The sequence below is a fragment of the Cervus elaphus genome, chromosome 17, assembly GCF_910594005.1.
Source record: "Cervus elaphus chromosome 17, mCerEla1.1, whole genome shotgun sequence".
Lineage (NCBI taxonomy): Eukaryota > Metazoa > Chordata > Mammalia > Artiodactyla > Cervidae > Cervus > Cervus elaphus.
In genome coordinates, this window is record NC_057831.1 from 38021104 (window position 1) to 38043664 (window position 22561).

The 22561-nt window shown below is 32.7% G+C and overlaps 1 protein-coding gene across 14 annotated transcripts in view; it reads right to left on the minus strand.

Annotated features, from left to right (window-relative positions):
- Nucleotides 1–22561, minus strand: part of LCORL (ligand dependent nuclear receptor corepressor like) — a 169328-nt gene that overhangs the window by 30957 nt on the left and 115810 nt on the right. For 10 of the 14 annotated variants that reach the window (XM_043871076.1, XM_043871075.1, XM_043871081.1 and 7 more), the window contains 2 exons: nucleotides 5944–6037; nucleotides 497–4652 (listed from right to left, as the gene is read on the minus strand). In XM_043871076.1, the coding sequence (XP_043727011.1) occupies nucleotides 3623–4652; nucleotides 5944–6037 (1124 nt within the window). In that variant the 3' untranslated portion in view covers nucleotides 497–3622. Of the gene's footprint in view, nucleotides 1–496; nucleotides 4653–5943; nucleotides 6038–22561 lie in introns of those variants that run through there. The other 4 variants (XM_043871087.1, XM_043871084.1, XM_043871077.1 and 1 more) reach the window with 2 other exon arrangements.

Here is a 22561-nt window from a genome sequence, read left to right on the forward strand (position 1 = left end):
TTTCAATCTAATGTCATATGAAGAACAGCTTTAAAAAGTTACTAATTAGATATTCAGATATTAAGATTTTATACATCTCTCTCAGATATCGGATAACTAAGTTCTCAAATTAGAGAATTCCACAATATGCTTATTTGGCTTCAATTATTTTCATTTCTGTATTTTTTTGTATGTTAGAATCTCAAAGAAAAACCGAATGTATGAGTAAATAGTTGAATACACATAAGCCTCCAATCTAGAATTTATTCTCACTTAACTACATAAAGATTCTTAATATTGTATGTTTCACAGCTCCATTGCTTTTCATGCTAAATTTTTTTCTAACCTTTTCCTGTTTGATTTATAAACAAACACATCCTGCTTATTTTTTCATAAGTTTCTATCCATTTTCCCCATTATAAGCTTTGTTGCTGAGAGTTGTCTTTAGAAAAAAGTCAATTTCTATTATTAATAAAACTGCTTCCTAGAGTGAATCAAAGAAGCCAGTGTAGTCAAGTTTTCTTTTCTTTTCTCTTTTTCTTTTACTGAATGAATGAGTAAATCAATCACACACCAACAGTGTTGTAAATTTAAGTGCAAAAGCATTGAAGTGCTTTACTACAAATTACAACCTAGAAACACGTTAACTGAACAATTAAAATTCATACAATCAGATTTAGATATATAACAACACAAAGTAGAAACAGAATTACAGTACATTTACAACACAAGACAGATACATGAATTCATTAGAAAATATTGTAATAAATAATTCATGAATTATAGTGCAATTGATTTATGCATAAATATAACTAATTGCCTAACAATCAGTTTATATTAACAAAATCTGTCAAAATCAAGGCAGCCACAGAGTTTTACTAAATTACTGCGACAATGAAAATACTGTAATTAAAGAACAAATACAAGTATTTGTACTGTAAACAACTAAAAAAATCAGTCTCACTAAAGTTAGTATACAATTTAATATAAAATTGTCATTAGCTACCAGAAATGGTTTAAACAACTTTACTGAGCAGTAGTTTTCTAAAAACAGAGGCACTGTTTTTTCTTTTCCTTCTTTTTTTTTTAATATAAAATACTTGAGGAACATTCAAATAAGTAGAAAGCACATAAGGATTGCTTTCACCTTCACTAAAAGTCTGCTGAAACTGGATTTTTCAGAAAATTGTCAATTAACAAGTAGTAACTGGTAACTAAATTTATAAAGTACTTTGAAAGTTAAACATAAAGAACACCTTAATAGAATCACTGGGGAGAAGGGGAACCCATAAATTTCCCTGCCTTTCCTAGTTTGTATAATCAAAAGTTAACTCAATAATTAGAAACATTTTGTTTCTTTTAAAAGTTATGGGTTGATCATTACCTATAAACTATCAAAAAATATTTAATTTACTATTTCTGACCAAAAATAAATAATACGAGTACTAAAATGCTGCAAATTAACTATAATATCACCTATAAAACTACTGATCACTGTGAAGTCAATAGCAAAATGATCCCTGATTTTATGAATCCTGTAAAGTTTTTGGTCAGGTCATCTTTTAAATGATATAAAAGTGTTCTGTAAGTATCCCTTTACTATAAACTTCTCAATCAATTTATTAATGTAAATATAGTGTGAGGAATAAAAAAGCTCAATACAATATAAATATTATGTAATGCATTCAAACCCCCAAATTTTTGCAGGTAAAATTCTGTATAAAGAGGTCAATAAAATTGTGTTGAAACATTTAACTTTGTTTTTCAATGGGGGGGAAGGGAAATATATTAAATAATCCAAGTTCTGGCCCTCACAAAATATGGCTTAATTCTTTAAAAACAAAGATGACCCTGACATCTGCTGTTTTGCAATCTATTATGTATACTTTCTTGGGGGGAAAAAAAGAGCAAGAGGATTCATATCCTAGTATGCAAGTAACTTTAATAGCTGAAGAGGATTCAGTATAGATCTGAGAGACCAAATAACTACTTGGTTGTGTAGTTTTCTACTCTTCAGTTTCTTTAAACTTATGTAAGCAGTTTTTAAATGTAATAGCTGAAAATCTCTTTAGTATTATATGTATATGTGATTATTAGATACACACAAACACAAGTGTAAAAACACATGTATTTGACAAGGTGCACTTATTTTTTAAATTCAGCTTTAAGTATTCCTTTTGGACTTAGGAAAACTGGCTTAGAAAAAATGATCCGAACCTGAATTTTAACAGAGAAAAGGGGCACTCGAAGAATTTTATATTTATGAAGCAAATCCCCATTCTTTCTATGGAGGCACATGCTTTATAACATTTTACCACTAAAACTGCATACTCCATAAATCCAACATGGATACTCTGAAACACATTTTAAAACTGCTATACAAAATTACTGGTCTTTCTTATGAGTCTAGTAAAAGTTAAAATGCACTGCCCAGCTTCTAACTACCTAATTAGTAGAGAGTTTACATTACTGAAAGTTCAAAACAGCTTCAGTGTTAAATATTTGTAAATCTATTCAAGACCCTGAACAAACTGCAAATTTGGTTATTAGCAAAATGATAATGTATCGCCCACCAAAATGAAATCTGTAACTCATTTTGATAAACTGAAAATGTTTTGAAATGTCACAGCAGCAAATATATTAAAGTTACACTGAGGTTTTTCAATAGTAGGAGTGTGTCACAATCCTTAAAATTTAAAGTAGTCATAACATCAACTAACCAGCACATTTAAACCAAAATTATCATTCTCAAGCTTTTTCTGTGCACATTATAAACATGCTCTAAGTTGCATTCCAACTTTCTTTTCTAACCTTACACATTAGCTTATTTTTCAAATGAAAAACAAAATTAAATTATTTTAATAATTAAATTTAAATTACTTTTTGTTCTTAGTATTCCATCTTACATTAAAGGATTCTATAGCTGCTGGGGTTAACTATGTGTCAGTTTCTTTTTAAAGTATATACCTTATAAACCCCAACTTCCTGCTAAATCAACTATTAAATGATAAATATTAAATTTCATTATACATATCATTTAAGGTTTTCTATTTCTGGTGGATGCACTTTAGTGCATTTCATATTTCATAGAATGCACTGTAGTGTACTAATACTGTATATATTAATTTTTATTAGTGTGGAGATAGCTGTCTGTTTAAACTTTGATTGGTTGTTTCATATACTTACAATAAATGTAAGTATGTTATGCAAAAATGCTTACAAACTAGTAATATATTTCCATTAGAAGATGGTTCAACTGAATGGCTGGAGTGGTCTTTCACCAATAAAAATATTTCACTTGACAGTTACTTGTTTTCCCACAATGCTTTATGCTATTGACTACTAAAGAAAACCTGAATCTTTTTCACCTATTTATACAAGGATTAAATACAAACTATCAGAATTAAGTAAGCAACTATATAATTCTGTCCACAGTGAAAACCCTGAATAAAACTTTTTTTCAAAAGGCATGTAAGTGGTTTTTGAACTGTAAAATTTCATGTCTCCTGTCAGAGTGAGCATGTGTAATTCCCACATGTGTGTATACAGACACACAACAACACACCTGTGCACATACACACGCAAACACACATACACGCACGCACGCACATACACACACACAAACATCTTCCTAACAAGTAATCTACACAGGCTTGCTGCTGTTTTTGCAGCTGCCAGTCCCTGAATCTGTCATATTATATAACCCAGTGTCTGGTAATCGGAGTTTCTTCTTCGGAGGAGTCTTCAGTGTTCCAGATCTTTCTTTTACCTTGTATTCTAAAGTGCTGTGAGGTACCCCATAAATTCCTTGTGCTTTGGAAACACTCATTTTTCCGCTCATTACCATTGCAATAGCCTCTTCCATTATTTCATGATCATATTGCCGATAACGGCCACGTTTTTTCCTGGGCTGCTTATTATCTTTCCGATCCAATCCATCTTCAGTATTTTCAGAGGTTCCATCAACTGTTCCATTTTTAGAATTAAGACACAAAGGAGAGAGGTCCCCATGTAGAAAATAAGAGTCAACACTTGAGTGAGTTACAGGCCCAGAACATTCTATTTTGTTCTGTTTAGGGAGTATATTTTTCAGTTTTTGGAGGGCTGATCCTTCAAGGACTGGAGAGGTTTTGGAAACTTGATACATAACATCCAGCAGACCAGGACCATCAGGTTGTGGTTTTGAAATAGAACTTACTCGTAGCTGAGGAATTTTTAACTGTACAGTAGGATGTGTTTCATATTGTAGGCTTTCATTTTTTTCTTTAAATTGAGTAACCATTTTCTGTAGAGTTAACTGATGGAGGTAACTGGAAGCTGTTGGGAATTTTAATTCTGAGGTTTCAAGTAGATTGAGTTTACTTTTTTCTGTGCGCTCTGCTTGAGCTCTTGCCCACAAGGCTACTTTTTGCAGCACTGCACAAGTTTCTTTACTGTCTTTATATGAGTAACTATCATTGAAATCTCGAGTTTTGTTTTTAAAAGATGCAGGCTTCCCTGCTGGTAAGGCTTCTAAGTGGAGAAGTAAAGTTTTTTGAGGTATGCCATAAAGTATGCCTGCTTTATTTATGTCCAGTGCTCCAGACTGAATGTCTTTCAAAGCTTTTGAGAGCAAACCATCTGCAAACTCAGCACTTCTTTCCACATAGTCCTCTCTGTTTCTGTGTAGTCTCCTGGATGGATGGAATGAAACGATGGTAAACTGATGCATGAGAGACTCTCACACAGCTATGGAAGGGGAGGGTCCACTCCTTTATTATACTCCTTGCTTAGGTAACATCACTTTTTAAGTCTGTGAGATGTAGTAGTTACTCCTTATCAAAGCAAACGCTACAGTCCTGGTAGGACAATGTGTCAATCATACGGTGGCCTCAACGGGCAGACCTTCCAAGAACATAAAATCCTAACTCAGTATTTGTAAAAATATTCTCATGATGTTGCTATTCCTCTGACAGATGCTTGTAGAGCAACACTTATAATTTTTTTTACAATTAGAGTTCCATTATATAAAATACCCAAATCCTAAAGGAGTTTTTGTTAGTAGAAACGTGACGTTACCACTAAACAAGTAATAAAAGAGTCAACCCCTTTAAAGGAAATTTGTAGCAGTAAGAATATTTCCAAACACAAACACCCCATATTCTTCTCTAGATAAAAACTTAAAATTTGAAACAAGTAGATATGTTATATTGGGTAAAATACTTTTAGATTTTATACATGTTATTTCTATTTTGAATGTATAGTTATAACTTTCAAAGTTTCTTTAACAGAAAGTTCTTTATACTTTATGACTCAAAAAGCTATTACAGCCTTAGTTGAAACAAATTACACTCTGTATCTGAGCTTTAAATGTTACTAAAAAGCTTCCTATGCAAATTGTTAATGGAAGATGCAAAAGTTACCCCCCCAAAATTCCAAAAATCCAAAAGAACAGCACTTCACTATTAGTGATTTAATTAATTAAACAACAGCTTTCAAAGCATGAAAGGACTTTCTGTGGTGATTACTAGATATATTAAGTCTGCCACCACACCTAAGACACAATGAAAAAACTCTAAGCACTGTAAGTTAGTTATAAGAATTAGTAAGTATAGTACTTTTAAAACTAGTTGATTGTTTAAAAAATTAAATAGTGAAATTACATATTTTCCTTTAAACTGCCTCCTAAATACTGAATTTAAAATTCTCTACTGGTCCTGCTTCTTAGTTTGTATTCTATGATTAAGTTGGTAGTTCATTTTAGTAACATGAACTAAAGTTTGGTGATTGTTCTGATAACTTTTCTTTAACAGAAAGAATAAAAAAGAAAGAGAAAGGACAAATGAAAGGTATGAAAGACACACATTTATGAGTGACAAAAAATCTGGAAGAAAACTATATATGTCAGTCTATTCAGAGTAGTATGAAGAATTCTCTGCATAATTTTATACTAATATTAAATTATATTTCCTAGATATTGCTTACCCAGCCACTGAATTTTCAGAAGAAGGATCACATATTGATGACTCTTCAGATTTTATGCTGGTTTTCTTTGTAGAGAGATCTAACACTCCATCCCCTATAATTTTTGCAAGAGAAAAAACTTTATATTTGTGACAGATAGGTAATCCTTACATCATAACATTTCATATTTTGATGATCTACTAATTAATGACCTAAAAATTAACACTGGTATTTGATATGTGGCCATTACCAACTCATCTTGTGGTTTTAGCAACAGAACATGACTGGGAAGGCACTACATAGGAAAAAAGAACAGAGGAAGAGCTGGCATTGCCGTGAAATGAAGAAATTAGATAAAAACTGTTTAAAATCCTTGTTCACCTTTCTCACTGTTCTGCAGTCAAGAGTCACTCAATTGCTTATTCAATAAAAAACATGACTGTTTTCCATTCAAGGCTGCCCAGATGATGCTTTGGGAAAGTGGGAATAATGTACGTTTAACAAAACCGAAAGCATAGAAAATACGAGGAGGAATAAGAGAATAATAATTAGCATTTACTAGGACTATTAACATTTGGAAAACACACTTTAGGTAATCTATGACTCTACGCTCAACCAATGTATTTTTCAGAGCTCACAGTATAAAACTTTACTGTTTTAAATAACTGAAATGTACAACAGTGGAATCACTGCCTATGTAACAGATTGTGATTATATCTGTGATTAGATGATGACACAACAAAATAACATTTTAGGAAAAAGTAGCTTGTTAGAAAACAACTGCCTATATATTTCTTACTAAAATGCAATTATTTTGTTATTACTATAATACTGAATTTATACGGACAAAAGTTCAAGTGACTCAGATATGTTGTTAATCTGATAAACTTCAAAATCAAGAATAAACTGAATTTAAAATACAGCAATACATATGGTGAATATGTTTCTACTGATACCTAAAAAATTGAAAAAGCTGTAAGAAATCATTTTAAGAAAAATCCATGTTTTAAAAATATACCAAAAAATTCAACTAGGTTTAAAAATAATCCAATTATGTGCAAAGCACTGTTGGAATTTGGAAAGCAGTAGTTAAAAATGCATAAAGTACCTCCTCATGGTTCTAACAATCTAGTTAGATAATTCATATACCACCACCATCACCATAACCATATTTCAGGCTGATGATGTGTGCTACTTAGGAAAAATAAAGCAGCGTGAGCTGATAAGAGAGTAGGCCTAAGGCAGCTGCTGTTTTATTGAGTATTATCAATTTAGGCCTCTTTTGACTTGAACACAGTCCTGAACAAAGTGAAGGTAACAACCGAGCAGATTATCTGGGGGAAAGCTTATAGAAGGACCCGTTTGTGCAAAGACTATGATATGGAATCATATCTGGAATATGAGGAATAGCGAAGAGGCCAAGGTAACTGGGGTGGAGTAAGCCACACTGAGAGAGCTGAGATCAGAAATCAGGCAGATCATATAGGGCTTTGTAGACATTTGAATTTTATTTTGAAAGACACAATAAACCACTGGAGGATTCTAAACGTAAGACTGACAATTTTAATTTTTTTTAAAGGATTAATCTGCTGTGGGGGGAACAGAGAAGCCTGTTGGGAAATTGCTCTTCTATTTCTCACCTTTGGGCTTTCACACTTTCAATTAGTCTCCTCTGCCTAGAAGTCTCCTAATCTCTCCTTCTATCCTCACATTCATCCTGTGTATGCAGGCTAAGCTGCTTTAGTCGTGTCCAGCTCTGTGTGACCCTATGGAACCCCATGGCAGCCCACCAGGTTCTTCTGTCCGTGGGATTCTCCAGGCAAGAATTCTGGAGTTGGGTTGCCATTTCCTTCTCCAGGAAGGATCGAACCAGATCTTCCTGACCCAGGATCAAACCAGGTCTCTTACACCGGCAGGCAAGTTTTTTTATAATCACTAGTGCCACCTGGGAAGCACCAAATCTTACTCATCATTCAAGACACAACTTGAACTTTGTGGTCATTATTGTAGGGTCCTATACTTGCAACACTTACCTATATTATTTAGCAGTTAGCAGGCCATAATCTAGTTGTTTACTTACTTACTAGTGTTAGCAACCAGGCAATATAATGAAGGCAGAAAATAAGTCTATTTACTGATGTAGCCTCATTCCCTACAACAGTGGCTGATACACAATAAGTGTTCAGTTAAGTATTTGCTGAAAAGAATTTAGAAGTAGAAATTCAGTTATTGCTAGAGGTTACAAAGCCTAGACTGAAAGGATAAAAAGACTGGGCAGACAAATACATGCTACATATTACCTTAAAAAATTATTAAATGAAGTATCTTTTGATCTCTTTACCTAATAAATGCCCCAGTTTATCCATTCAGCTCAATCTTATGCTTAGTCAACAACTCATTTCAATGCTCACACTTCCTGAGTGATTAAGCCATGTGCAATTCATCAAATATGCTGTGTGGTGTTGGGTCTCTAAAACTCCAGTGCATGGTTCCCTCTGCCTAGAATGCTCTTTCCACTTCTCAATCTGCCAAACACCTCATCTTTAAAGATTCAGACCCACCCCTGCCCCACCCAAGTAGAAGCTTAATGTCACCCTTGTCAACAGCATCCTATAAAACTTAACGACACACTCATGCAATTTTTGAGTTACGGATCTTTTTTTCCCAGAAGACTGAATTACTCAAGGTCAGGAATCCTGACATATTTCACAAACAAAAATAGATTTATGTAGGTTATAGCATATAAAACACACTCTTCATTAAGTGTTATTCCTTGTCAATGTTCCAGAATGAATTAATGAATTTCTCCAATTGTAAGTTCTAGACTTTTGATATGATTAAGGTTAATTATTCAACTATAAAGAAGAGAAGGAGGTGCTGAGAGCTCTTCCTCTTTCTCCTTTACACTACTGTGCTAACTAACCTGTCGCTCCCTGTAACTGAAACTCAGTCACGTCTGACTCTCTGCGACCCCATGGACTAGGGCCCATCAGGCTCTGCCCATAGGATTTTTCCAGGCAAGAATACTGGAGTGGGCTGTTATTTCCTTCTCTGGGGGTATCTTTCTGACCCAGGAATTGAACCGGGGTCTCTTGCACTGCAGGCTGAATCTTAACTGCCTGAGTCACAGGGCAGCTCCCAAGCTAGGGCAAAAAGGTATTCTTGTCCTTTTTGGACCGCTCCTTGACGGCCGGTTTCGTAGCTGATTTCAGTCTTGAGGAAGAACTAGATTTAAGATCTGTTTCATCTTTAAGAGAAACTACTCAAATCAGGCCTATATATCTGATTCACTTTCTTTAGGAACTCTAAACACTGACGCAGGTAAGAAACGCTCTTTTTTCCATAACCTCTTCTCCATGACTAGGCTGCCCATGTTACCTATAAAAAAGATCTCACTTTTTATTAGCAGTTTTGTCACCTAAAGTATTTTGCTGATATCAATTCCTTTTTCCATCATAAAGGCTGCAGATCAAGAGCTAGAAAAATGATAAATATCCCTAGGATTGTTTGAAAAACAAAAAGAGAAGGGGAGAAATAGCTTGGGAACCAGGACTGAGAAAAAAAAAAATCAGGAATGGCAAAAAGGGCATTTTCTTGTTCCTGCTGCTGATTTACATTTATCAGTATCACTCCTTCATAATGGAGATGTCACATCATAACTAGATTGTTTTATGTGTACACAAAGTACTAATAATTAATAGATAAAATTCAAAGTACTAAAATTCAAATACTAATAATTGATGGATAAAAACTAAACATCTATTATGCTAAATGCTGCAGGGCAATATAAAGTAAGTAGAGGACAGAAAGAGAGTGAAATTTATTTAACCATTCACCTATTCGTAAGTTCTTATGTTGCTTCAGTTTTTCACTGTTACAAACAATTCTGAAGTGAAAATCCTTCTAAATGTTTTCTAGTATTCATGCGTAAGAAGTTTTCTAAGATGCACACCTAGAAATGCCAGTGCTGGACAGTATATATTTTGAACTTTTGTAGATATTACTAAAATTTTTTTCCACAACCTTGACAACACTTGGTGTTGAGATTTTTAATTTTTGCTAATCTGATAAGAAGAACAAGTTGCAGGAGTAAACTAATAAGAGTATATTTGATATGCATTTATGTGGATCTCTAAAACACACAGAACTGTTTTGCTTATAGATGCACAAATACATATTATCAGAGGTTGCTTTCAAGGATAAACAAAAGGATGAACAGTTCCTTAAGAGAAAATATACTAGAAGTAAATATGATCAAGTAATACATTTATTAGTTCTGGGTGACAGGAACATGATTATTACACTGCATTTTGCTCTATGTATGAAAATTTTCCAAATAGTAAACAAATTATTTCCATTTACTGGTTACAGTCTGAGCATTAACATGATTATTTCTCATCAAACATTAATGCTAAAGATACAGAATGAGAGAGAGGCTGGTGTAATCTATCAACAAGGTCAGGTAATTGTTAAATATGTGACACTACCAGATAACTTTAAAGATAAACTGGTGTTTGAAAAATTGAAACCATGAACAAATTAAGCAACTTCTGGAGTATTAACATTTTATTGGGTTAATTTTTTTAGAATTCACATTCCAAAACCAAGGTTTGGATTTCTGTTTACAAACTGTTCTCAGTTCTATATTCTCTTGCAAATCCCTGACAGAGAATCTGTAAAAAGAAGATAAATACAATCCACATAATACAGATCTTTCACTCCTCCACGGGCACCATTCTCTCACATCCCTTACCTGCCCTCTGTCCATTCTTCTAAGTACACTCTATGCTCTCTTGGCCAGGCTACATATCACTTCAGCATCATCCCCTCAAAGAAGATTTTCCTAATTTACCCCCAGCCTTCTTTCATATTCCCATAGTACTCTTTGTATGCTTCTATATTGTTATTTACAATGTGTTATTATAATTTGCCAACTTTAGCACCTGAACTCCAATAGTACTGTGGGGAATTAGTAACTATTTTAGGATCTATTTACAATTTATATCTAATTAAGTATACTTATTTGGCTGATTTTCTCACTAGACTTACTTCCAAGCAAGGCCTGAAATGAACAGTACCTCAGTAAACACCAATTCACTGACTCAGCAATGACTTGCCCAGTTTTGTCACATCAATCCTGCATATAGCAGACCCTGACTGACAAAATTATCATGAAATCAAAGAACTTTGTTCAGCCAGTCAGAAAATGACAGCACAGTCAAGAAGCCGCTATCTTATAAGGCAGAGAAGTTAGTTTCGCACACAGAGAACTCCATTCAGTTAGAGGTTCAGAATGATTTTTTTTTTTTCAGAATGATTTTTAATAAGCAATTTCTATATTCGTTAGGTTCTAACAATAACAGATTTTTCTTCAGAAATCTTAAGACTGTTGATCATTAACCACTTAATATGAATATTAAGTATGCTAAGAACGTATTTATCAACTCAATACTATTGATCTCCTGTTGCCATACTAAGAATGAACATGAGTTTAAAAGACCTTCAAAAATACATTATGTATCATCAATATTAAAGATATACGTATGAATAAAATTCAGCATATGAAGGCAAGTGAATTTTAATGACAAACTACCATGTACATTTTATGCTGTTTGGACAAGGGAAAAATATTTCAAATTAAATTTCGTAACAACGCTAATCACCAGCACAAAACTTTCTTCCAAATCAATGCTATTTAACATTTTATGATGTTTGATACAAATCTATGCTAATAGTTTTAATAAATATCTGAACACTATTTCTACTCTATGTCTTTGATCACTTCTTATCTCTCCTTAAATGGTCATCCTTTTAGCCCCTCGATGTACTATTCTAGTCAGCCTTCAGATCTTTCTTGTTTTTCCCTACTGTACTCTGTAGAAGATTCCCCGGATTTCAAATATAAATCATTTATATTTAACTGGTTTCTAGAAAACAGAACTGAGAAAAATCTACATATATAAATCTATAATATTTTTCAAGTGTGCAGAACACTATTCTAAGAGCATTATATGTCTTAATCCCACTTAGGGCTCACACGTCCCAATGTAAAAGTAAGTTTTTTTAATTTGCAATTTTTAATGATAAAATTGAAAGTGAAATAGAGGTTAATTATCTTGCCCAGGGTCACACAGTTACAATTACTGTCATTCAGACTCAGGCAGTTATTCCAGACTCTGATTACCCTATTGAACTAGAATATGTAGTCTGCGTAATGTTTCAAAAAGTCAAGTTACAATGGTAATGATGTAAGGAATTTGCTACCATCACACATAACCAGTTGAGAAACACACTTTTGGAAATAATCTAGTAATATGCTATCAAAAATCTTAAAAATGTTCATACTCCTCTAGACATCTATCTTAAGAAAATAGCATTTAACAAGAAAATGCTCTTATGTACAAAGGTATACCAAAAATCTCAAATATATGTAAGTACAAATATATATAAATATTTGCACTATATATATATATAAATATTCACACTTAATATAATTTTGCTAATTTTCTCCTTTCCCCAAGTTTGCCATAATGAGCATATATATTAATGAAGAAACCACACAAACTTATCAGTAAAATACCAAACTATAAAAGCAATCACTTGGGTTTATCCAAATTTTATTTTAAAATTGTTTTTGTTACTTGTTTAACCATTGAGTTAGTTTCAGAGTCATGGGGGAAATAATCAATATAGCATCAGAGCAGGACATCAATTAAACTTTAATATTGGTTTTTCCATCCTTCATTTGCCTTCTTCTGCACATCAAACACACTTTTTAAAAGGGAAGAGTTACTGCTATCTCAATGTGTTTTATTTAGTGCATACACAGCTGAAATCTCATAGAATTCATTCACCTACTATTTACTAATAATGACAAGGGACAAAATAAATCAGAAAAAAGCGCTTGTAATATATTTAGGATATAAAAAATAATAATACTAACCTTAATTAGGAAATATTACTGGTAAAATTAAACAAGGTTTCAGCACTTCCACCCTATGCCATTTTAGAATTTCATCGCAGTTCTTTTTTCTTGCTTCAGTTATTCCTTTAAGTACCAAACTAAAGTCAAAAGGCTTCAAGTCAACACCTTGAAAAATATTTTGTAAAACATACTCTTTGTTTATACCAACTATTAGACTGTGTACTCTGTAAATTTAACCTTCAACCAAACTTATATGTGGGATGTATACTTATTACAACTTTAGATTTGCTTTAGATTGGAAAGCAAAACTTTATATTGGAAAACTTTAGATTTGCTAGTTCTTATCATGCTCATCCAAAGGTGATCTAGGAGTTTAAAAAAATCTTTTTACTGAAATATTACATTCACAACAAGAATGAACATAAGTACACAGTCTAATAAATTTTGAACATTTCGCTGTAAATAGCAACTAGATCACCACTATCAACCTGAAGCCCTCCCCATCGTATCTCCTCTGGTCACTAACTTACACCTACCTCCACTATCTTGACTTCTAACAGCTTTATCTTTTAAGTAGCAATTTCACTTCTAGGAGTATGTCCTAAGTAAAATTAAGATTCAGTGCACAATTTCAGCTTAAGCATGTATATCTGAAGGTAAGTATAATGTAATCCTTCCACGAAACAGAATACTATTCAGCTGAAACATACTGATGTTTTAAAATATTTTAAAAACACAAGTTACAGAGGATTATATAATGAATGATTTGAGGGAATAAGCTCTGGGAGGAGAGAGTGAGAGTAAGAGTTTGTAAATATGAGTATTTTTTTCCCAGAAACTCTGGGTGGATGAATAAAAGATCAATGCATAGCTTTACAATTCATTATTTTATTAATATTTGTTTATTTATTGCCAATCAGTCTTCTAAATGGCACAAAGGAAACAGTAGGGAGTAAAACAGAAAATGCTCCTGCTCTCACAGAATTTACATTCTAGTAGAGCAAAGAAAAGATAAATCAATAAAATAATATTGCAATTACCCTCCAATTAAATTAATTAAAAAATAATTTCACAAGATGATAAGGCCTATAATGAAAATAAAACACAGTAATAGGAAAGAACAACAACAATGGCAGGTAGGAAGAGGTTACCATGTTTGAATAAAGGATTACGTTTCAAAGTCTAGAGAATATTTGCTCTTTTTCAAAAAAGAAATTTCACTGATACACTTTAACCATGCAAAATATAGAATGAATCCTTCTATCCACTCTTTATACAATTACCTAGATTTTTGCTATGCTTGCTCTATTTATACTATCCTACTTAAGTATTTTAAAGTTAATTCCAGGTGTCACATCGTTTCTATATTCCCAAGCATCTTTAAACATATGAACATTTTCATACATAACAATTCCTTACTATCACCTTATACTTAGTTTGTATTGAACATCCTCTAAGCAATCCAAAGTGTTTTTTTACAATCAGTATGTTCAAAGTAGGAGCTGTGTTATGCTTGATGCTATTTCTCTTAAAATTTATAGCAGCCCTTTCCCTCATTTTTAAAAATAATGATACTGACTTTTAGAAGCCAGGCCGTCAGTTCTACTAAAGAATATCTTGCATTATGGTTTGTTCTTTCTCCTTTTCTATATTGTCATTTGTTTTCACCTTATTTCTTAATAATTCTGACAAATGAAGTTAATTCTAAAGCAAATGGTTCTGAAACTTTTGGATCTCACAATCTCTTTAGTGTTAAAAATTACTGTGGATCTCAAAGAACCTTTGTTTTGGTTAAGAAACATTTTATTTCTTAACATTCATAAGTTAAACTGAGATGTTTTAAAATATTTGTAATTGATAACCATAAATGCTAATATTTATAATAACATTTTAATGAAAAAATATTTTTAGATTTAAAGTGAGAAGTTAATTTTGTAACTCTTTTAAATGAATTTTAAATGAATGCTTCATAGAATACAGTTGAATTCTCATATATGCTTCTATATTCAATGTGTTCAGAAATCATACATCAATCAGCCTCTGACTGACTCTACTACCTACTCTACTACATACTGGGAGAAAATGAGAGTGAAAAGGGCAAATAATATATTATTATTAGTTTTGACCTGCTGTATTCTAGAAAGAGTTCCATTGAGAACCACTGACCTAAAAAATTGTTTAGAGTCATGTTCGACGCTTCTGTCAAGAATACTTCACAAGTGATGTATTAAGTGTATTTCCAATGATGCTTAAGTGATCAGTGTATCCTGATGACAATAGCTTGACCCCTCCACTGTAAAGTTCCCGAAGTAATCTTTCCTCTAATAGTTTTATCTTCTGATGATATGTTTTATTCGGTTTTCTTATTAGGAGTTGTGAACTAATAATATTTTAAGTCTATTATGTCTTCATATTTATTAACTGAAATTCTTAAGAATCTTTCTCAAAAGAAGGCAATTTGGTTGTCCTGAAATACAATTTGTAAAAGAAAAGCAAAATAAATGCTAATCTCTTTCCTGTAACTGCTCATTTTCAAAGTAATAAGCTGGTATGCTACGTTCCTCTGTGTAGACTAATGACTTTGAGGAATCATTATCATTATCAAGATCTAATAGATTCTAAAACATTCAACATGTTTCAGTTGAAAATGTTCTTCCTCTTGAGGCTTAAATGTTCTCATATCTGGCCAACAGGGAACCCTTAACATTGCCTCCTGTATTTAGTTGACAAATTGGTCTTTGGTACATTCTTGCTTGTTGGCACAAGATGTTCCAGGATCATCTTATACATATTCTGATCCAGACCTGGATTCCAAGAAGGTCTACTTTCCTTTAAGGGAAAATAATGTTTAGAGACCACAATCTAGGCCTGAGTTGAGTGTCATTGAACTGTCATGCAATTATTTCAGTATTGAAATATTCATAAATATACATTAAAAAGTAAGATTTTTGAAATAAAAATAAAACCATGAGTTTGCAGTGACATTTCCAATCTGTGTATCAGTCACTCAGTCGTGTCTCATCTGTGCAACCCCATGGACTGTAGCCCGCCAGGCTCCTCTGACTATCGGATTCTCCAGGTGATGTTCCCGACCCAAGGATCGAACCCAGGTATCCTGCATTGCAGGTGGATTCTACTGTCTGAACCACCAGGGAAGCCCTTTTCAATTTACATGTATGCAATTTACAGGGTTTTTAGTTCTTTAATTCTTAAATTTGTTTGTTTCTACTCTTACCCTGAAAATCTTGGCTTCCTAAAACAGTGTTAACATAATTATATATTTGATTTATCCTATAGATCCAAAATAACACACAATGGCAATATCATTACTAACATTACTAAAAGAAGTTTAGGATTTCTTTGAAGTACTCATTTGTGTTTAAAATATAGTCCACCAAAAATGTACAGTCAAAATACTGGGTAAAGTCACCTGACAGAATCCTTTTCTCAGTGTTAATACATTACTGTTAAAAACATGATGCAACTATGCTCATTTGTTACTTTCCTTTTCATATTTTAGGGATTGCTTTTTTTTTTTTTGCTTTAATTTTTAAAAATTAAAAATCTTTGAGATTTGCTGAGCATTTATATAAAGCTATATAAAGGTCCATCCACAACACTTCTATTCAGCCCTCTCCATCTCATTTACTTCATTCCCTTATAGGTTTTATCTTTCCTTCTTTGTTTATACAAAACAATACATACATATGTGTGTGTGTATATATGTCTGTGTATATAAAGTATATACACACACACAGGTCTCTATCTTGCTCTTACCTCCTAACATTAAATCTGAAAATGTCACTATAAAGGGATCTTTCTCACACCCTTTTTCCAAATACTCAAGTTTTCCACTGTATGGATGTACAATAATTTAGTTATCCATTTGGGTTACTTATAATTCCTTGGTATTACAAATAATATACCCCTGATGACTTAACTTTGAATATGTATCACTGATATTTGTATAATTATAAGCTCAATTCTTTGAAATGAGACTGCTGGGTCAAAGAGTTAAATGCATTGCCAATTCCCCTCCATAAGGATTCTACTAGTTTATATTCCCTTAGGAATGCATGAGTGCGCCTGTTTCTCATAGCCTCATGAGAAAGATGATGTTGTTCAACTTGAATTCTTATTAGTCTGATAGGTGTGAACCACATATGACTGTATTTCCTATGAGTTTATAAGTGTGTCTTCCTATGTTTAAAAACTTTTAAAGCTTCTTATATGAACTGACAGTAAAACAATGCTCATTTACCTATCAGGTGGTTTTTCTTTCAGTACTCAATTTTTTGAAACTGTTAATGCATTAGATTAGTAGCCCTTTATTTTACAATATAAATTATAAATATTTTTTCACAGACTACTATTTCTGTTTGGATTTTTCTAATAGTGCTTTCTTCTTTATCACCCAAAGTTATTTTTATACACTGGAATTTATCACTCTCATTGTTAGGGTGACATTCTAGTTGAGATATAAATGATGAAGGGGACAAGCCAGAGAAACAAGATTTAAAGGCAGAATAATCCAGGAAAAGCAACTGGCAAAAGTAAAGGTTCAAAAGTGAAATGAGCTGAGCATGTGTCAGAAATACACAGATAGTGTGAAGTGCATCTACTAAGCCAGGAAGAGAGGAAAAGGACTAAGTCCAGAAGGGTAGACAGGTACAAGATCTTAGCAAAACCATGTAAACTATGAGAAGAAAACAAATTTTATTCTTCTGGTAATAGAAAGGAAGATTTAACTGATAATAATAGAAAGATTTAAATGTAGAAGTAATACCAACTTTACTTTATTTAAGTGGATATTTTGAATCCCATTTTGGCATACTGATAACTTCAGAGTTATGTTAAGGTACATCTTATTAAAGCTGTATTTGGAGGGAAAATACATGAAAAAATTATAAAGGAAACAAAAACTCAATGAATTGTCACTTGGAAACCACGTGGTGATAGTGACCAACTTTATACCAAACTTAAAAAATATTCAGGAAAAATTTAACAGCTATTGAAAAACTGACTTCTTTTTCTTTTTATACTTCATATAGCTAATTAGGTTAGTCAAGTGATGGTTATATGGTAACATTTGGAAGTTCTAAATTTAAAGTGCATGGTTTTATGTGATATTCTTTACAAAATAGAAAAAAAGAAAAATCCAATTTAAATATACTGTTGTTGTTCTTCAGTCACCCATTCATCCCTGACTCTGCGACCCCATGGACTGCAGCATGCCAGGCCTCCCTGTCCTCACCATCTCTCGGAGTTTGCCCAAGTTAAATATATGGTAACAATTTATATTTCTTGACACTATAATCTGATTTTATGGAAAAAGCTTTGACTAGTCTCCTGATTTTTAAGTGACTGAGATAATCTTCATACAATTCCTCAAACATACCTGATTTGCTCCTGCCTTCTTTGATTTCTGGTATTTTTTTCTCTGTTTTTGATACTTCTTCTGTCTGGAATGCCCTGCCTTCAGATCTTCATGTGGAGGACGACTTCTCATTATTCAATTCTCTGTTCAAACTCACTTCTTCAGGGAGGTTTACCTGACCACCTTACCTAAAATAATCCTCTCAAGGCACTCTTGGTATCTTGCTTATTGATTCTTTTTGTAAAATTAGGGACACGCTGACAGGCATATTTCAAAAAAAGTAACAAATAACTTCTGGAAATGAAAAAATAATAACAAATTAGAAACTCAAGACAAAGGTTTAAACAGTGATTAGAATAGCTCAAGAGAGAATCAGTGAATCTAGAGACAGTTCCAAATTAACTAATCTAAATTAACACAAAGAGACAAAGAGGTGGAAGATACGAGAGATAAGAGATAAGAAGGTTAGAATGAGAGGATATCCAAAATATGCCTCAAAAATTTTTGACAAGAGATAAAGTGGGAAATGCAAAATATTGAAAAAGATAATGGCTGGAAAACCAAAATTGAGAAAAGAAATTTGTCCTCAGTTTTATGACTTCCAAGCAGAATGAATAAGAGATCTATACCCAAACATACCCAGGACAACCTGCAAAACAGCATAAACAAAACAGAAAGTGAGAGATAGGTGCTAAAAGTAGATACAAAAAGTGTATGAAGATTACCTACAAAGAAAAGACTCAAAGATCTAATAGGACATAGGAAGTTTTTATCATTACATGAGATGTCAAAAAAATTAAATCCATGAACTTTATTGTTAAAACTTAGCCAACTTAAATAGTAAATGGGAAGTTCATAATATCACACAGTGTTCAGGCATTCAGCTGAGAAAACCTTTTATTCCATGGAGTTAGGAAACAGTTTTACCTTATGGAGAGATTTGTTATACCGACCCTCCTGAATGGAAGTTTCACACTTTGGGAGACTATCATTTGTAAATGTGCAAGTCAGTGGATTGCTCTGGTTGCATGATTTAACATGGCAGCCAATGTTGGACCAAGAAAAATATACCCGCATTGAAAATTCAAGACGTGATGTCAGTGAAGGCATTGTATGCATAGCATTCTGTCTCTGTTGACTTCTAAACCAACTTGTTCTTTTAATGCATGTTGCGTGTCTCTCTCATGCTCTCTTTTAGAAGAAAAGTTTTACCTGTAAGTTAGGCCTTTTTAAAAAAAAAAAAAGAATTCTAGAACTCATGATTTTCAGAGACATACTTCATGTCTATGTCTTGTGTTTTCTTAACTTCAGTCATGGTGTCTTGACAACTGTACTATAGACATTTTCACTTTTTATTTTGAATATTTGCAAAGTTACAGCAAAGTTAAAGGTAATGGTACAGTGAACATTACATAACCTTCACCTGGACTCACTGGTTGTTACCTTTGTGCCTGTGTGCTTTCAACTGTATGGATTTTTGAATTTAACAAAATTGAAAATTAAAAAAGTTTATAAATATCTAAAGTTATCACTCATAGCACTGCTCTTATTGTAGTGTGACTAAATCTTATTCACGTTTAAATTGGCAGCTTTGAGGGATTTTTTTTCTCTCCATAGACATAAAAACAATGATTTTAGAATCCATTTCTCCAAGCCCCACTCTAAAACTGTGGACCCACCATCTTTTATGAAACTGTGGTACCTTTTCTTTCTAGAAAGGTTACTTACTTAAAGGTGTCTGAATATTACCCTATTGCTAATAGCTTTACAGGGATTATACAGCCATTAGGACTTTTAATTTTATGCTTTTCAACATAACTTAAATTCATACTAGTGGGACAAACAACTGGAAGAGTCAAGAAGATAGCTTCGAAAGGAAACCCATACTAGATTCAAGAGGAGCAAAATTGTAAGTTCTTAAAAAAAAAAAAAGTAAGTTCTTTGGGAAAGGTATATTACTTAAATTCCTATATGTCAGTTATTAAACACTAATTTCTTTTACTGTCATTTAAGGTCTCTTATAGGGAATTATTAGAAATCGTGTTCCCAAATAAATCCTTAAACGTACAGAAACTGCAGTTTTTTAAATGGAAGTATTCTAGTTAATGAAGTGCTGATCAAGATTCATGTTAAGAATAAGAATTAATAAAAATGGTTCTTCCTAGACAGGTGATTACCTAGGCTTTTCTCAGACCATGGTAAGCCACCACTCAGCCTTGAAAATCAACTACTATTGTCTCTAAACATGTGTTGATATTTGTGTCATTCAAGTACAATTTACTTAAATGAAAGAACATACGTGGATTTTCCTTGTAGTCATTTGGGGGAGGAGGAAGCCATGTTTTACTTCGTTTCACCAGTAGAGTAAACTGACCTGAACTTTTTTAGTTGGCTTAGAAAAGTAAAAATCATTTCTCATTATGGTAAAAATAAATCAGTAAATGCAAGACTTTTCAAAAAAAAAAAAAAAAAAGAAAAGACTATTTGTTGTGAAATTATACAAAAATAGAAGCCAAGACACAGATGCAGTAGCTGTGCTAAGAAAATAGTAATTGTCAGCCTAGACTTGTGTACCCAGAAGAAGATCTCTTTTCAAAATCAGCAAAGGGAGAAGAGCCAAAAAAGAGAAAAATACAATCTAAAAGAAAACAACAAAGAAACAAAAAAACTTAAATGGGACAAACAGAAAATACAAAATAAGATGGTGCTATTTTGCGTTAGACAAGTTAATTTAGTTGATGAGGCTATAGAATACAGGATGCTATGGGAAAATATAAGATACCTAACCTCAATTTCAGTGATAATTAATAAGAACCCATGTGTATGTCTGTGTGCATCCAATTTAGGAAGTATAGAGGAAGTTTTTCTTAGAGAAGTGATGTTTAAAAGGAGACCTGAAGAAAAACCAAGATTTATTTAGAAAAAATTGGTGGAAGTAGGGAGTGGTTTCTACTGAGAGGCAAGAGCATGTACAAATGTTTTGAAGCTAGAGTATATGACATTCAAGAAACAGAGAGTTTCAGTATGAAGACCAAAGAAAGGTGCAAGATGAGAGTGAATAGGTAGGCAGGGTCTGGATCTTGGTGAGTTTAGGATTTTAGACCTTGTCCTAAGAACAATTCAAAGCCATTAAAGAGTTTTAAGCAAATGAGCGGTATGACTTGATTCACAATTTTTAAATATCACCTGTTTCCTATATCCCTAGAGTGAGAGAAGATGAGATCAGAAGGGATATGGATCATCTAGATATGTTTTATTCTTCAGGTTTACTAAAATATGGTATCTTCTCAAGCATGGAACATAACATTTTCTTCCATGTCTTTAGCCTTGGAAAACAAAAGTTTATTACAGAAAAACAAGATGGATATTTTATTGCATTCATTAGTACATACAGAAGTATCTTCTGAACTGAACTTAAAAACTATTAAGTATTTTCCTAACAGAGTAACAGACTTCATTTATAAAGAGTAATTTAAAATACATAGTATCATAAAATGATACACTGCCCTTTTAATTATAATTTAACATCTCAGCTGACAATGTCCCCTACCTTAATCTCAGCCAAGAAACCAGATTAGAGGAGGTGGCAGCACCACCAACAAAGGATACTTAATGACAATTTAAACATATCACTGAAATTTATATAGCTCATTCAATGCAACCTCTCAAATACTCACTTGAAGCCTAGTTTATATTCTCATTTATAATTTATTAAGAAAATCTTATTTAACTAGGAGATATTTACAAAGTTTAGCCTACTAATGGCAATGTGAAATAACTTCTTTAAATTTTTTTTTTTAACTTAATCTGTTGGCAGCTAGCTGTAGGGAAAATAATTTGAAAAACGCCCAGTCATTATATAGATTACTGCAATAATTAATGTTCATCATGGCACTAAGTTCCGTATGTTGTTTAAAGATACTGCAGGATAATTTGCATCCAATAAGTTTAAAATAAGAAATTTCACCGTTAAAATATCATAAATCCAATGAGCAAGTAACAATTCTTAGTTTATCTTTCAACAGTATTTGAGAATAGTGAAGATTTTTAATCTGGTAAATCCAGTATGTCACATACATGCACTGGGGATGCAGAAGTGAATAGACAGGTTCCTGCTCCCAAAGTGGGGAGATACACACAGAAACAACTGCAATGAAGTGAGAAATTTACAACAATGAAAATTCTACCAGAATATTCACTCAAGCCTCAGGTAGAAAACAACACCAACAGGGTAAACAAAGCGCTGCTGGTTCATCTCTGCCCACACTTGATCTTGTTTTGTACATATATAGAACTGGTAAATTCTTCAAGGTTGTCACAATAATGATAAAGTTCGT